Source organism: Oncorhynchus nerka, unplaced genomic scaffold (assembly GCF_034236695.1).
Source record: "Oncorhynchus nerka isolate Pitt River unplaced genomic scaffold, Oner_Uvic_2.0 unplaced_scaffold_1205, whole genome shotgun sequence".
Taxonomy (NCBI): domain Eukaryota; kingdom Metazoa; phylum Chordata; class Actinopteri; order Salmoniformes; family Salmonidae; genus Oncorhynchus; species Oncorhynchus nerka.
In genome coordinates this window covers 61,633-79,186 of record NW_027040129.1, presented here as the reverse complement: position 1 = coordinate 79,186, position 17,554 = coordinate 61,633, and the positions used below count along the sequence as shown (strand labels likewise).

Genomic DNA, 17,554 nt, shown 5'->3' with positions numbered 1-17,554 from the left:
CATCCTTATGATGATGATTTTGAATCCAGTCTAATGCAGAATTAGATACCTTTGTCTGGTGTCTTAATGTTAACAGTGTTATGTATTTGATCATTTGTCGTTCTATACCGTTTTGGAAGGCATTGTCAAGCACAGTGTTTAAAGTACCAGCGGTAACAGGATGTTGACCTGCAGGAAATGAAGACTTTGCACTTTCCACTGACAATCATACATGTGGGAATGGGTGCTGTGCTCATTGAACTTCAATTCGTTTTGATATCTGTTTATCACGATCCATTACACCTCATGGCACGACACGCTGCCTAATCCTAATATAGAAATATACTCTTCTTTCTTCAGACATGTATACAATATTGTGTGAAAGAATCATGAAGTTACCCACAATCCTCTAAAAACAGAGTCACGTGGCAAGATAGGAAATGCAAGGAGATTAAAACCAAAGAACTAGTGCCTCCCGGGTGGCGCAGTGGTTGGGGGCACTGTACTGCAGCGCCAGCTGTGCCACCAGAGACTCTGGGTTCGCGCCCAGGCTCTGTCGTAACCGGCCGCGACCCGGGAGGTCCGTGGGGCGATGCACAGTTGTCCGGGTTAGGGAGGGTTTGGCCGGTAGGGATTTCCTTGTCTCATCGCGCACCAGCGACTCCTGTGGCGGGCCGGGCGCAGTGCGCGCTAACCAAGGTTGCCAGGTGCACAGTGTTTCCTCCGACACATTGGTGCGTCTGTCTGGCTTCCGGGTTGTGTTAAGAAGCAGTGCGGCTTGGTTGGGTTGTGTATCGGAGGACGCATGACTTTCAACCTTCGTCTCTCCCGAGCCCGTACGGGAGTTGTAGCGATGAGACAAGATAGTAACTACTAAACAACTGGATACCACGAAATTGGGGAGAAAAAGGGGTAAAATTCAAAAATCAGTCTCTCTTTTTGTTAAACTTAAGATTACATTATTTTGGTAAAAATTTAATGAACAAATCACATGCATAACTTTTTTCTAATATATTTTGGGGTTATTTTGAAATAGTTATGACATAACAGAGGTGATACAGATAGGTGGGAGAAACAGAGTGAAGGGTTGGAGCTGGGAATTGAACCCCCAGTCGTCGGTGGTGGGAAGAGGGGTGACCTTTCTAAACCGGGTGTGTTACCACTAGACCACGGGCAGCCAGATCACCTGTGATACAAGTCAGTATTCAACGTCCGTCAGGAGATGATGTGGAAACCGGCCACTAGGGGCAGCAGTGAGCCCAGTTACCTTTAAGTAGGCTTTGGTTTTGCTAGGGTTTTTTGTACGGGGATGGTGGATAGGCAAAAGCATCTGCCTCTCATTCCAAATGTTACATGTTCAAAGCAAACTATAGAAAGTTGTTTTTTTATTTTTGTTTAAAGCCTATCCCAAACCTTAACCCTTACCTTAAATATTCTGAGTTAATGCCTAACCTTAAGAATTCAAAATGAATGCCTAAACCTAACCTTGAACGATACAGACATGTACAGTAACAAGACATTTCGAAAATGTGATGTTTGGAACACCTTCAAAATTTGACGTTTGAGAAAACACGGATGAACGTCTAATTCTGACATGAGACTGTGAGAGCTTGTTGCATCATAGACATACAGTGCTATTGGATCAGTGTCGGAGGAATAGATGGTCTCCCTGACCTTTAAACAATGCTACCTAATATAATGTTTACATACCCTACATCATTCATCTCATATGTATACGTATATACTGTACTCTATATCATCTACTGCATCTTTATGTAATACATGTATCACTAGCCACTTTAAACAATGCTACCTAATATAATGTTTACATACCCTACATCATTCATCTCATATGTATATGTATATACTGTACTCTATATCATCTACTGCATCTTTATGTAATACATGTATCACTAGCCACTTTAAACAATGCTACCTAATATAATGTTTACATACCCTACATCATTCATCTCATATGTATACGTATATACTGTACTCTATATCATCTACTGCATCTTTATGTAATACATGTATCACTAGCCACTTTAACTGTGCCACTTTGTTTACATACTCATCTCATATGTATATACTGTACTCGATACCATCTACTGTATCTTGCCTATGCCGCTCTGTACCATCACTCATTCATATATCTTTATGTACATATTCTTTATCCCCTTACACTTGTGTCTATAAGGTAGTAGTTTTGGAATTGTTAGCTAGATTAGTTGTTGGTTATTACTGCATTGTCGGAACTAGAAGCACAAGCATTTCGCTACACTCGCATTAACATCTGCTAACCATGTGTATGTGACAAATAAATATGATTTGACCTACCTTTCATAAGGATCTCCTCCTTGGGGACGCTCTGGAACAGCTTGTGGTACTGGGAGTTGTACTTGCTGACGGTCTGTTAGGGGGGAGACAGGGGTAAGACGGGGGGACAGGGGTACGATATAGGAGACGGGGGGTGAGAGAGGGGGAGACAGGGGTGAGAGAGGGGGAGACAGGGGTAAGACGGGGGGACAGGGTACGATGGAGGAGACGGGGGTGAGAGAGGGGGAGACAGGGGTAAGACGGGGGGACAGGGGGAGACAGGAATAAGATGGAGGAGACAGGGGTGAGAGAGGGGGAGACAGGGGTAAGATGGAGGAGACAGGGGGAGACAGGGGTACGATGGAGGAGACGGGGGTGAGACAAGGGGGAGACAGCGGTACGATGGAGGAGACAGGGGTGAGAGAGGGTGAGACAAGGGGGAGACGGGTACGATGGAGAAGACGGGGTGAGACAGGGGAGACAGGAATAAGATGAAGGAGACAGGGGTGAGACAGGGGGGAGACAGGAATAAGATGGAGGAGACAGGGGAGAGACAGGAATAAGATGGAGACAGGGGTGAGACAGGAATAAGATGGAGGAGACAAGGGTGAGACAGGGGGAGACAGGAATAAGAGGGAGGAGACAGGAATAAGATGGAGGAGACAGGGGGGAGACAGGAATAAGATGGAGGAGACAGGGGGAGACAGGAATAAGATGGAGGAGACAAGGGTGAGACAGGAATAAGATGGAGGAGACAAGGGTGAGACAGGAATAAGATGGGGGAGACAGGAATAAGATGGAGGAGACAAGGGTGAGACAGGAATAAGATGGGGGAGATAAGGGGAGACAGGAATAAGATGGAGGAGACAGGAGTGAGACAGGAGCAGACAGGAGTGAGACAGGGGGAGACAGGAATAAGATGGAGGAGACAGGGGGAGACAGGAATAAGATGGAGGAGACAGGGGGAGACAGGAATAAGATGGAGGAGACAGGAATAAGATGGGGAGACAGGAATAAGATGGAGGAGACAGGGGGAGACAGGAATAAGATGGAGGAGACAGGGGGAGACAGGAATAAGATGGAGGAGACAGGGGGGAGACAGGAATAAGATGGAGGAGACAGGGACAGGGGGGAGACAGGAATAAGATGGAAGAGACAGGGGGAAGACAGGAATAAGATGGAGGAGACAAGGGGGAGACAGGGGTAAGATGGGGGAGACAAGGGGGAGATAGGGTGAGACAGGAGAGGTGGGTGAGGTTCCTTTCAGAAAATGTTCACTCACTGTTTTACTTCTCCCAAACAGAATCCTGTCACACTGTGTTGTGTTCCAAATCAGACACACTTCCTGTGTCACACTGTGTAGTGTTCTAACTCAGACACACTTCCTGTGTCACACTGTGTAGTGTTCTAACTCAGACACACTTCCTGTGTCACACTGTGTAGTGTTCTAACTCAGACACACTTCCTGTGTCACACTGTGTAGTGTTCTAACTCAGACACACTTCCTGTGTCACACTGTGTTGTGTCCTGATCTCTTCCTGTGTAACATCTAACAGTGCTCCCTTCCCTTCTCTGTCCTCTGTAGTGGTGTGACAGACAATCCCTTCCCCTCTGTGTCTCAGCCTGGGTTATAATTGAGGCTCGACCAAAGACAGTACAGTATGAAATGAAGATTGGCCAAAACTGCTTCTCCAATAGAAATTCCAGATCACACTTGTCGGCGATGTCATGGCGACGTTGGCTAGCTAAGCTCATGAGTAGAAACACATCATCAGGGCTAACAGTCGTCTCGTGCCGAACTGTGCATGTGAAGGCTGTCAAATCAAAGGCACTCTTTCAATATAACGTTGTTTTTGACAAAAAATGAAATCATATCAGGTTGTCACTTTCATGAGGTTGTAGTAATAACATGTTCCACTTCAGACATTTTGGTTCGGATCTACGTTGGGCCTTTAGATTTCGATCGAATTAACAACCAAAGAATCATGTTTCACTTCTCTCATTGATTCCTCAAACACCAAACTCTGGCCTGGTCTGCTTGGTCTGTTTCGCAAGCGTTTCAGGAAGTCTTGCGATGATGCGCCTCTGGGTTAAGAAACTCTGTGGCTAGACACTAGAAGAAAGTTCTTTGTTTCTGGCCATTTTGAGCCTGTAATCAAACCCGCAAATGCTGATGCTCCAGATACTCAACAAGTCTAAAGAAAGCCAGTTGTATAACTTCTTTAATCAGGACAACAGTTGTCAGCTGTGCTAACATAATTGAAAAGGTTTTTCTAATGATCAGTTAGCCTTTTAAAATGATAAACTTGTTATAATGGAGGCTAGACAGAGACAGTAGCTCCTTTTCTGGGAACGTCTGTGGGTGATTTCCATGTGATAAATAGCCCTGTGTGTGTGTGTGTGTGTGTGTGGGGGTATAAGTCTGGTAGAAGGCTATTTAAATCATAAGTCATACGATGTGATCCATTCAGAGCTCAAGTTGTCACTTACTGTTGACTCTGTGTCGGTAGGTGAAGCTTTGACTAGACAACCTCACATAATAATAAACATCCTAAAACTCATACCTATATGACCTGCATACAATATTCTGTGGGCTGCTGAATTTACTGTAGCCATGTTAAATAGCTTGGACTCAGTCCATTGATATGACAAAATACCATGTTGTGTCTTCAACCGTGTAAAGACAGTATTTCAGTGTGACATTTCAAGTACCACTTCATGTTTCATCACTTCATGTTTCCCAGGGAACCAACATAACATTCATACATCATCACTTCATGTTTCCCAGGGAACCGACGTACATAATCACTTCATGTTTCCCAGGGAACCAACATAACATTCATACATCATCACTTCCTGTTTCCCAGGGAAACGAGGTAACATTCATGCATCATCACTTCCTGTTTCCCAGGGAACCGACATACATCATCACTTCATGTTTCCCAGGGAACCGACATACATCATCACTTCATGTTTCCCAGGGAACAGACGTAACGTTCATACATCATCACTTCATGTTTCCCAGGGAACCGAAGCAACATTCATACATCATCACTTCCTGTTTCCCAGGGAACCGACATACATCATCACTTCATGTTTCCCAGGGAACCGACATACATCATCACTTCATGTTTCCCAGGGAACCGACATACATCATCACTTCATGTTTCCCAGGGAACCGACATACATCATCACTTCATGTTTCCCAGGGAACCGACATACATCATCACTTCATGTTTCCCAGGGAACCGACATACATCATCACTTCATGTTTCCCAGGGAACCGACGTAACGTTCATACATCATCACTTCATGTTTCCCAGGGAACCGACATACATCATCACTTCATGTTTCCCAGGGAACCGACATACATCATCACTTCATGTTTCCCAGGGAACCGACGTAACATTCATACATCATCACTTCATGTTTCCCAGGGAACCGACATACATCATCACTTCATGTTTCCCAGGGAACCGACGTAACGTTCATACATCATCACTTCATGTTTCCCAGGGAACCGACATACATCATCACTTCATGTTTCCCAGGGAACAGACGTAACGTTCATACATCATCACTTCATGTTTCCCAGGGAACCGAAGCAACATTCATACATCATCACTTCCTGTTTCCCAGGGAACCGACATACATCATCACTTCATGTTTCCCAGGGAACCGACATACATCATCACTTCATGTTTCCCAGGGAACAGACATACATCATCACTTCATGTTTCCCAGGGAACCGACATACATCATCACTTCATGTTTCCCAGGGAACCGACATACATCATCACTTCATGTTTCCCAGGAAACCGACATACATCATCACTTCATGTTTCCCAGGGAACCGACATACATAATCACTTCATGTTTCCCAGGGAACCGACGTAACGTTCATACATCATCACTTCATGTTTCCCAGGGAACCGACATACATCATCACTTCATGTTTCCCAGGGAACCGACATACATCATCACTTCATGTTTCCCAGGGAACCGACGTAACATTCATACATCATCACTTCATGTTTCCCAGGGAACCGACATACATCATCACTTCATGTTTCCCAGGGAACCGACGTAACGTTCATACATCATCACTTCATGTTTCCCAGGGAACCGACATACATCATCACTTCATGTTTCCCAGGGAACCGAGGTAATATTCATACATCATCACTTCATGTTTCCCAGGGAACCGAAGCAACATTCATACATCATCACTTCCTGTTTCCCAGGGAACCGACATAACATTCATACATCATCACTTCATGTTTCCCAGGGAACCGAAGCAACATTCATACATCATCACTTCATGTTTCCCAGGGAACCGACGTAACATTCATACATCATCACTTCATGTTTCCCAGGGAACCGACATACATCATCACTTCATGTTTCCCAGGGAACCAACATAACATTCATACATCATCACTTCCTGTTTCCCAGGGAATCGACATGCATCATCACTTCATGTTTCCCAGGGAACCGACGTAACATTCATACATCATCACTTCCTGTTTCCCAGGGAACCGACATGCATCATCACTTCATGTTTCCCAGGGAACCGACGTAACATTCATACATCATCACTTCATGTTTCCCAGGGAACCGACATGCATCATCACTTCATGTTTCCCAGGGAACCAACATAACATTCATACATCATCACTTCCTGTTTCCCAGGGAACCGAGGTAACAATCATGCATCATCACTTCCTGTTTCCCAGGGAAACGAGGTAACATTCATGCATCATCACTTCCTGTTTCCCAGGGAACCGACATACATCATCACTTCATGTTTCCCAGGGAACCGACGTAACGTTCATACATCATCACTTCATGTTTCCCAGGGAACCGAAGCAACATTCATACATCATCACTTCATGTTTCCCAGGGAACCGAAGCAACATTCATACATCATCACTTCATGTTTCCCAGGGAACCGACGTAACATTCATACATCATCACTTCATGTTTCCCAGGGAACCGACATACATCATCACTTCATGTTTCCCAGGGAACCAACATAACATTCATACATCATCACTTCCTGTTTCCCAGGGAACCGACATGCATCATCACTTCATGTTTCCCAGGGAACCGAGGTAACATTCATACATCATCACTTCATGTTTCCCAGGGAACCGACATGCATCATCACTTCATGTTTCCCAGGGAACCAACATAACATTCATGCATCATCACTTCCTGTTTCCCAGGGAACCGAGGTAACATTCATGCATCATCACTTCCTGTTTCCCAGGGAAACGAGGTAACATTCATGCATCATCACTTCCTGTTTCCCAGGGAACCGACATGCATCATCACTTCATGTTTCCCAGGGAACCGACGTAACATTCATACATCATCACTTCATGTTTCCCAGGGAACCGACGTAACATTCATACATCATCACTTCATGTTTCCCAGGGAACCGACATAACATTCATACATCATCACTTCATGTTTCCCAGGGAACCGAAGCAACATTCATACATCATCACTTCCTGTTTCCCAGGGAACCGAGGTAACATTCATGCATCATCACTTCCTGTTTCCCAGGGAAACGAGGTAACATTCATGCATCATCACTTCCTGTTTCCCAGGGAACCGACATGCATCATCACTTCATGTTTCCCAGGGAACCGAAGCAACATTCATACATCATCACTTCATGTTTCCCAGGGAACCGAAGCAACATTCATACATCATCACTTCATGTTTCCCAGGGAACCGACGTAACATTCATACATCATCACTTCATGTTTCCCAGGGAACCGACGTAACATTCATACATCATCACTTCATGTTTCCCAGGGAACCAACATAACATTCATACATCATCACTTCCTGTTTCCCAGGGAACCGACATGCATCATCACTTCATGTTTCCCAGGGAACCGACGTAACATTCATACATCATCACTTCATGTTTCCCAGGGAACCGACATGCATCATCACTTCATGTTTCCCAGGGAACCGACATAACATTCATACATCATCACTTCCTGTTTCCCAGGGAACCGAGGTAACATTCATGCATCATCACTTCCTGTTTCCCAGGGAAACGAGGTAACATTCATGCATCATCACTTCCTGTTTCCCAGGGAACCGACATGCATCATCACTTCATGTTTCCCAGGGAACCGACGTAACATTCATACATCATCACTTCATGTTTCCCAGGGAACCGACGTAACATTCATACATCATCACTTCATGTTTCCCAGGGAACCGACGTAACATTCATACATCATCACTTCATGTTTCCCAGGGAACCGACGTAACGTTCATACATCATCACTTCATGTTTCCCAGGGAACCGAAGCAACATTCATACATCATCACTTCATGTTTCCCAGGGAACCGACATAACATTCATACATCATCACTTCATGTTTCCCAGGGAACCGAAGCAACATTCATACATCATCACTTCATGTTTCCCAGGGAACCAACATAACATTCATACATCATCACTTCCTGTTTCCCAGGGAACCGAAGCAACATTCATACATCATCACTTCATGTTTCCCAGGGAACCGACATAACATTCATACATCATCACTTCATGTTTCCCAGGGAACCGAAGCAACATTCATACATCATCACTTCATGTTTCCCAGGGAACCAACATAACATTCATACATCATCACTTCCTGTTTCCCAGGGAACCGAGGTAACATTCATGCATCATCACTTCCTGTTTCCCAGGGAAACGAGGTAACATTCATGCATCATCACTTCCTGTTTCCCAGGGAACCGACATGCATCATCACTTCATGTTTCCCAGGGAACCGACGTAACATTCATACATCATCACTTCATGTTTCCCAGGGAACCGACGTAACATTCATACATCATCACTTCATGTTTCCCAGGGAACCGACGTAACATTCATACATCATCACTTCATGTTTCCCAGGGAACCAACATAACATTCATACATCATCACTTCATGTTTCCCAGGGAACCGAGGTAACATTCATACATCATCACTTCATGTTTCCCAGGGAACCGAGGTAACATTCATACATCATCACTTCATGTTTCCCAGGGAACCGAAGCAACATTCCAGTGGGTAGAAACACCATAACAAAACAGTGGAATCTGGACACAGTAAAAACAACTCACCGAGCCCCTGTAGCATTTCTTGACATCTTCATACGTCAGGTCATCAATCAGTTGCAGCCTGTAGAGGAGGAACAGAGGAGAGACAGGGGAGAGGCAGGGGAGGGGCAGGGGAGAGACAGGGGAGGGGCAGGGGAGAGACAGGGGAGGGGCAGGGGAGAGGCAGGGGAGGGGCAGGGAAGAGACAGGGGAGAGGCAGGGGAGGGGCAGGGGAGAGACAGGGGAGAGGCAGGGGAGAGACAGGGGAGAGGCAGGGGAGAGGCAGGGGAGAGACAGAGGGGCAGGGGAGAGACAGGGGGGAGAGACAGGGGAGGGGCAGGGGAGAGACAGGGGAGGGGCAGGGGAGAGACAGGGGAGGGGCAGGGGAGAGACAGAGGAGGGGCGGGGGAGAGACAGGGGAGGGGCGGGGGAGAGACAGGGGAGGGACAGAGGAGGGGCAGGGGAGAGACAGGGGAGGGACAGAGGAGGGGCAGGGGAGAGACAGGGGAGGGGCGGGGGAGAGACAGGGGAGGGGCGGGGGAGGGGCAGGGGAGAGACAGGGGAGGGGCGGGGGAGGGGCAGGGGAGAGACAGGGGAGGGGCGGGGGGAGAGACAGGGACAGACAGGGGGGGAGGGACAGAGGAGAGGGGGGAGAGACAGGGGAGGGACAGAGGAGAGACAGAGGGAGACAGGGGAGAGACAGGGGAGAGGCAGGGGAGGGGCAGGGGAGAGACAGAGGAGGGGCAGGGGGAGCAGGGGAGAGACAGAGGAGAGACAGAGGAGGGGCAGGGAGAGACAGGGAGAGACAGGGGAGGGGCGGGGGAGAGACAGGGAGGGGCAGGGGAGAGACAGGGGAGGGACAGAGGAGAGACAGGGGAGGGACGGGGGAGGGACAGAGGAGAGACAGGGGGAGACAGGGGAGGGGCAGGGGAGAGACAGGGGAGGGGCAGGGGAGACAGGGGAGGGACAGGGGAGAGACAGAGGAGAGACAGGGGAGAGACAGGGGAGGGGCAGGGGAGAGACAGGGGAGAGACAGAGGAGGGGCAGGGGGAGACAGGGGAGGGGCAGGGGAGAGACAGGGGAGGGGCAGGGGAGAGACAGGGGAGACAGAGGAGGGGCAGGGGAGAGACAGGGAGGGGCAGGGGAGAGACAGGGGAGGGGCAGGGGAGAGACAGAGGAGGGGCGGGGGAGAGACAGGGGAGGGGCAGGGGAGAGACAGGGGAGGGGCAGGGGAGAGACAGGGGAGAGACAGAGGAGGGGCAGGGGAGAGACAGGGGAGGGGCAGGGGAGAGACAGGGGAGGGGCAGGGGAGAGACAGAGGAGGGGCGGGGGGAGAGACAGGGGAGGGGCGGGGGAGAGGGGGAGGGGCGGGGGAGAGACAGGGGAGGGACAGAGGAGGGGCAGGGAAAGACAGGGGAGGGGCAGGGGAGAGACAGGGGAGGGGCAGGGGAGAGATAGGGGAGGGGCAGGGGAGAGACAGGGGAGAGACAGAGGAGGGGCAGGGGAGAGACAGGGGAGGGGCAGGGGAGAGACAGAGGAGGGGCGGGGGAGAGACAGGGGAGGGGCGGGGGAGAGACAGGGGAGGGGCGGGGGAGAGACAGGGGAGGGACAGAGGAGAGACAGGGGAGGGGCAGGGGAGAGACAGGGGAGGGGCAGGGGAGCGACAGGGGAGGGGCAGGGGAGAGACAGGGGAGAGGCAGGGGAGAGACAGGGGAGAGGCAGAGGAGGGGCAGGGGAGAGACAGGGGAGGGGCGGGGGAGAGACAGGGGAGGGACAGAGGAGGGGCAGGGGAGAGACAGGGGAGGGGCAGGGGAGAGACAGGGGAGGGACAGAGGAGAGACAGGGGAGGGGCAGGGGAGAGACAGGGGAGGGGCAGGGGAGCGACAGGGGAGGGGCAGGGGAGAGACAGGGGGGAGAGACAGAGGAGGGGCAGGGGAGAGAGAGACAGGGGAGGGGCAGGGGAGAGACAGGGGAGGGGCAGGGGAGAGACAGGGGAGAGACAGAGGAGGGGCAGGGGAGAGACAGGGGAGGGGCAGGGGAGAGACAGGGGAGAGGCAGAGGAGGGGCAGGGGAGAGACAGGGGAGGGGCGGGGGAGAGACAGGGGAGGGACAGAGGAGAGACAGGGGAGGGGCAGGGGAGAGACAGGGGAGGGGCAGGGGAGAGACAGGGGAGGGACAGAGGAGAGACAGGGGAGGGGCAGGGGAGGGACAGAGGAGAGACAGGGGAGGGGCAGGGGAGGGACAGAGGAGAGACAGGGGAGGGGCAGGGGAGAGACAGGGGAGGGGCAGGGGAGAGACAGGGGAGGGGCAGGGGAGAGACAGGGGAGAGGCAGGGGAGAGACAGGGGAGGGGCGGGGGAGAGACAGGGGAGAGACAGGGGAGGGGCGGGGGAGAGACAGGGGAGAGACAGGGGAGGGGCGGGGGGGGAGAGACAGGGGGAGGGGGCGGGGGAGAGACAGGGGGGGAGGGGCGGGGGGAGAGACAGGGGAGGGGCGGGGAGAGACAGGGGAGGGGGGGGGGAGAGACAGGGGAGGGACAGAGGAGAGACGGGGGGAGAGACAGGGGAGAGACAGGGGAGGGACAGAGGAGAGACGGGGGAGAGACAGGGGAGAGGCAGGGGAGGGGCAGGGGAGAGACAGAGGAGGGGCAGGGGAGAGACAGGGGGAGAGACAGGGGAGAGACAGGGGAGAGACAGAGGAGAGACGGGGGAGAGACAGAGGAGAGACAGGGGAGAGACAGGGGAGGGACAGGGAAGAGACAGGGAAGAGACAGGGGAGAGACAGAGGAGAGACAGAGGAGAGACAGGGGAGGGACAGGGGAGAGACAGAGGAGGGACAGAGGAGAGACGGGGGAGAGACAGGGGAGAGGCAGGGGAGGGGCAGGGGAGAGACAGAGGAGAGACAGGGGAGGGACAGGGGAGAGACAGAGGAGAGACAGAGGAGAGACAGGGAAACAGAAAAGGTGAAGAGTGGTGACACTGTTTCTATGGTTTGTCACCATCATTGCTGATGATTCGTTTGTAGCGTCAATTTATTCTTCATATAAGATTACGATAGCATGTACTGTTAAACTGCTGTAATGATGAACATATGACTCTTAGATTAGAGTGGCACACACAAGCCCGGTCTTATTCTCTCTCTGTCTCTCTTTCTCTCCCTCTCTTTGGCACTCGCACATCTAAAGTGATTGATGCTGAACTAAGACCACTAGAGCCCAAAGTAGGCCCACTCTAATATCCCCAAGGAACTCTTATAGACTACTTCCTATTCCCGGCCCAAGCCTGCCATTCTGTATTATACTGTACATACAAACCAACATAGAATCAGAACTGGTGAAATTCTAGAACCTGACTGTACCTGTTCCTATATTCACAAGTCTGTGAAAAGAATAGATCACCCAATTTACAACAATGACATATTGGTTTCTTTACCTTGTACAGTGCATTTGGAAAGTATTCAGACACCTTGACTTTTTCCACATTATGCAACGTTACAGCCTTTTCTAAAATGTATTAAATTGTTTTTTTCCCCTCATCAATCTACACACAATACTCCATAATGACAAAGCAAAAACAGTAAAAAAAAAAAAAATGTTTGCAAATGTATTAAAAATCAAAAACTTAAATATTACATTTACATAAGTATTCAGACCCTTTACTCAGTACTTTGTTGAAGCACCTTTGGCAGCGATTACAGTCTTCTTGGGTATGACGCTACAAGCTTGACACACCTGTATTTGGGGAGTTTCTCCCATTCTTCTCTGCAGATCCTCTCAAGCTCTGTCAGGTAGGTTGGTGAGCGTCGTTGCACAGCTATTTTCAAGTCTCCGCAGAGATGTTTCATCGGGTTCAAGTCCAGACTCTGGCTGGGCCCCTCAAGGACATTCAGAGACTTGTCCCGAAGCCACTCCTGCATTGCAGGACAAGGATCCATTGTGCTTAGGATCCTTGTCCTGTTGGAAGGTGAACGTTCACCCCAGTCTGAGGTCCTGAGCGCTCTGGAGCAGGTTTTCATTAAGGGTCTCTCTGTACTTTGCTCCGTTCATCGTTCCCTTGATCCTGACAAGTCTCCTTTCCCTGCCGCTGAAAAACATCCCCACAGCATGTTGCTGCCACCACCATGCTTCACCGTAGGGATGGCGCCAGGTTTCTTCCAGATGTGATGCTTGGCATTCAGGCCAAACAGTTCAATCTTGGTTTCATCAGACCAGAGAATCTTGTTTCTCATGGTCTGAGAGTCTTTTAGGTGCCTTTTGGCAAACTCCAAGCGGGCTGTCATGTGCCTTTTACTGAGGAGTGGTTCCCATCTGGCCACTCTACAATTGGTTGTCCTTCTGGAAGGTTTTCCCATCTGCACAGAGGAACTCTGGAGCTCTGTCAGAGTGACCATTGCTCAGTTTGGCTGGGCGGCCAGCTCTAGGAAGAGTCTTGGTGGTTCTAAACTTCTTCCATTTAAGAATGATGGAGACCACTGTGTTCTTGGGGACCTTCAATGCTTCATACATTTTTTGGTACCCTTCCCCAGATCTGTGCCTCGACACAATCCTGTCTCGGAGGTCTACAGATAATTCCTTCGACCTCATGGCTTGGTTTTTTCTCTGACATGCACTGTCAACTGTGGGACCTTATATAGACAGGTGTGTGCCTTTCCAAATCATGTCCAATCAATTGAATTTACCACATGTGGACTCCAATCAAGTTGTAGAAACATTTCAAGGATGATCAATGGAAACAGGATGCACCGGAGCTCAATTTCGGTCTCATAGCAAAGGGCCTGAATACTTAAGCAAATAAGGTATTTCTGTTTTTTTATATATATAAATTTACAAAAATTTCTAAGAAACTGTTTCCGCTTTGTCATTATGGGGTATTGTGTAGATCGATGAGGATTTTAAAAAATCCATTTTAATGTAAAAAAAAAAATGTAGAAAAGGGGGAGGGATCTGAATACTTTCCAAATGCACTGTAGGTAAGACAGCAATCCATTCGGTGGCCAATGAGGGACATTCAAGTCTTCAGACCGGTTGTGACCGGTTTTCACTGATAGGTCACTATCAGTCTCTCCGGGTATTCAATTCTCCTGTGGTTCTGGGGTAAAGTTAGAGTTTACATTCTGTCGAACATGGTATTGTTAAATCACATGGAACATTACTGAGTGAGACAATGGGGGATGCAGGGAGTTTACATTCTGTCGAACATGGTATTGTTAAATCACATGGAACGTTACTGAGTGAGACAATGGGGGATGCAGGGAGTTTACATTCTGTCGAACATGGTATTGTTAAATCACATGGAACGTTACTGAGTGAGACAATGGGGATGCAGGGAGTTTACATTCTGTCGAACATGGTATTGTTAAATCACATGGAACGTTACTGAGTGAGACAATGGGGGATGCAGGGAGTTTACATTCTGTCGAACATGGTATTGTTAAATCACATGGAACGTTACTGAGTGAGACAATGGGGGATGCAGGGAGTTTACATTCTGTCGAACATGGTATTGTTAAATCACATGGAACGTTACTGAGTGAGACAATGGGGGATGCAGGGAGTTTACATTCTGTCGAACATGGTATTGTTAAATCACATGGAACGTTACTGAGTGAGACAATGGGGGATGCAGGGAGTTTACGTTCTGTCGAACATGGTATTGTTAAATCACATGGAACGTTACTGAGTGAGACAATGGGGGATGCAGGGAGTTTACATTCTGTCGAACATGGTATTGTTAAATCACATGGAACATTACTGAGTGAGACAATGGGGGATGCAGGGAGTTTACATTCTGTCGAACATGGTATTGTTAAATCACATGGAACGTTACTGAGTGAGACAATGGGGGATGCAGGGAGTTTACATTCTGTCGAACATGGTATTGTTAAATCACATGGAACGTTACTGAGTGAGACAATGGGGGATGCAGGGAGTTTACATTCTGTCGAACATGGTATTGTTAAATCACATGGAACGTTACTGAGTGAGACAATGGGGGATGCAGGGAGTTTACATTCTGTCGAACATGGTATTGTTAAATCACATGGAACGTTACTGAGTGAGACAATGGGGGATGCAGGGAGTTTACATTCTGTCGAACATGGTATTGTTAAATCACATGGAACGTTACTGAGTGAGACAATGGGGGATGCAGGGAGTTTACATTCTGTCGAACATGGTATTGTTAAATCACATGGAACGTTACTGAGTGAGACAATGGGGGATGCAGGGAGTTTACATTCTGTCGAACATGGTATTGTTAAATCACATGGAACATTACTGAGTGAGACAATGGGGGATGCAGGGAGTTTACATTCTGTCGAACATGGTATTGCTAAATCACATGGATCCTATGGAGGGAGGCAAAGGGCAACAGTCTGGTTTCAGTCAGGAATTTGGCTTGAGGTCAGGTCAGATGAAGTGAGGAGGAACATTCCTATTAGACACATGTTCTTTCATGCCCACAAAGATTCTAGCAGGAAGCGGGGCCATGACTACACCAGTGAGAGGAACCAACAACCCTCCAGGCAAGCTTCAATGCCATACAACTCTCCTTCCGTGGCCTCCAATTGCTCTTAAATACAAGTAAAACTAAATGCATGCTCTTCAACCGATCGCTACCTGCACCTACCCGCCTGTCCAACATCACTACTCTGGACGGCTCTGACTTAGAATACGTGGACAACTACAAATACTTAGGTGTCTGGTTAGACTGTAAACTCTCCTTCCAGACCCATATCAAACATCTCCAATCCAAAGTTAAATCTAGAATTGGCTTCCTATTTCGCAACAAAGCATCCTTCACTCATGCTGCCAAACATACCCTTGTAAAATTGACCATCCTGCCAATCCTCGACTTTGGCGATGTCATTTACAAAATAGCCTCCAATACCCTACTCAACAAATTGGATGCAGTCTATCACAGTGCAATCCGTTTTGTCACCAAAGCCCCATATACTACCACCACCATTGCGACCTGTACGCTCTCGTTGGCTGGCCTCGCTTCATACTCGTCGCCAAACCCACTGGCTCCATGTCATCTACAAGACCCTGCTAGGTAAAGTCCCCCTTATCTCAGCTCGCTGGTCACCATAGCATCTCCCACCTGTAGCACACGCTCCAGCAGGTATATCTCTCTAGTCACCCCCAAAACCAATTCTTTCTTTGGCCGCCTCTCCTTCCAGTTCTCTGCTGCCAATGACTGGAACGAACTACAAAAATCTCTTAAATTGGAAACACTTATCTCCCTCACTAGCTTTAAGCACCAACTGTCAGAGCATCTTACAGATTACTGCACCTGTACATAGCCCACCTATAATTTAGCCCAAACAACTACCTCTTTCCCAACTGTATTTAATGTATTTATTTATTTTGCTCCTTTGCACCCCATTATTTTTATTTCTACTTTGCACATTCTTCCATTGCAAAACTACCATTCCAGTGTTTTACTTGCTATATTGTATTTACTTTGCCACCATGGCCTTTTTTGCCTTTACCTCCCTTCTCACCTAATTTGCTCACATTGTATATAGACTTGTTTTTTTTTACTGTATTATTGACTGTATGTTTGTTTTACTCCATGTGTAACTCTGTGTCGTTGTATGTGTCGAACTGCTTTGCTTTATCTTGGCCAGGTCGCAATTGTAAATGAGAACTTGTTCTCAACTTGCTTACCTGGTTAAATAAAGGTGAAATAAAAAATAAATAAAAATAAGTTCCTGACTAGCAACAGAGATGTGTTGGTTATGTAGATATGCAAGGAGGTGACTCCTAGTAGGAGGGTAGAAATATATGTGCTTCTCCTGTGGTTCTGGGGTTAGTTAGAACATCAATTCTCCTGTGGTTCTGAGGTTAGTTAGAACATCAATTCTCCTGTGGTTCTGAGTTAGTTAGAACATCAATTCTCCTGTGGTTCTGGGGTTAGTTAGAACATCAATTCTCCTGTGGTTCTGGGGTTAGTTAGAACATCAATTCTCCTGTGGTTCTGAGGTGTTCTGGGGTTAGTTAGAACATCAATTCTCCTGTGGTTCTGGGGTGTTCTGGGGTTAGTTAGAACATCAATTCTCCTGTGGTTCTGGGGTTAGTTAGGACATCAATTCTCCTGTGGTTCTGAGGTTAGTTAGAACATCAATTCTCCTGTGGTTCT

At 48.3% G+C, this 17,554-nt stretch overlaps 1 protein-coding gene across 1 annotated transcript in view; it reads right to left on the bottom strand.

Annotated features, from left to right (window-relative positions):
* The window catches only part of LOC115119522 (GRAM domain-containing protein 2A-like), an 86,456-nt gene that overhangs the window by 27,676 nt on the left and 41,226 nt on the right, over window positions 1-17,554 (bottom strand). The window contains exons 3-4 of the mRNA XM_065015942.1: window positions 9,439-9,496; window positions 2,317-2,389 (exon numbers count right to left, since the gene is read on the bottom strand). Coding sequence (XP_064872014.1) covers window positions 2,317-2,389; window positions 9,439-9,496 — 131 coding nt within the window. The remainder of the gene's footprint in view (window positions 1-2,316; window positions 2,390-9,438; window positions 9,497-17,554) is intronic.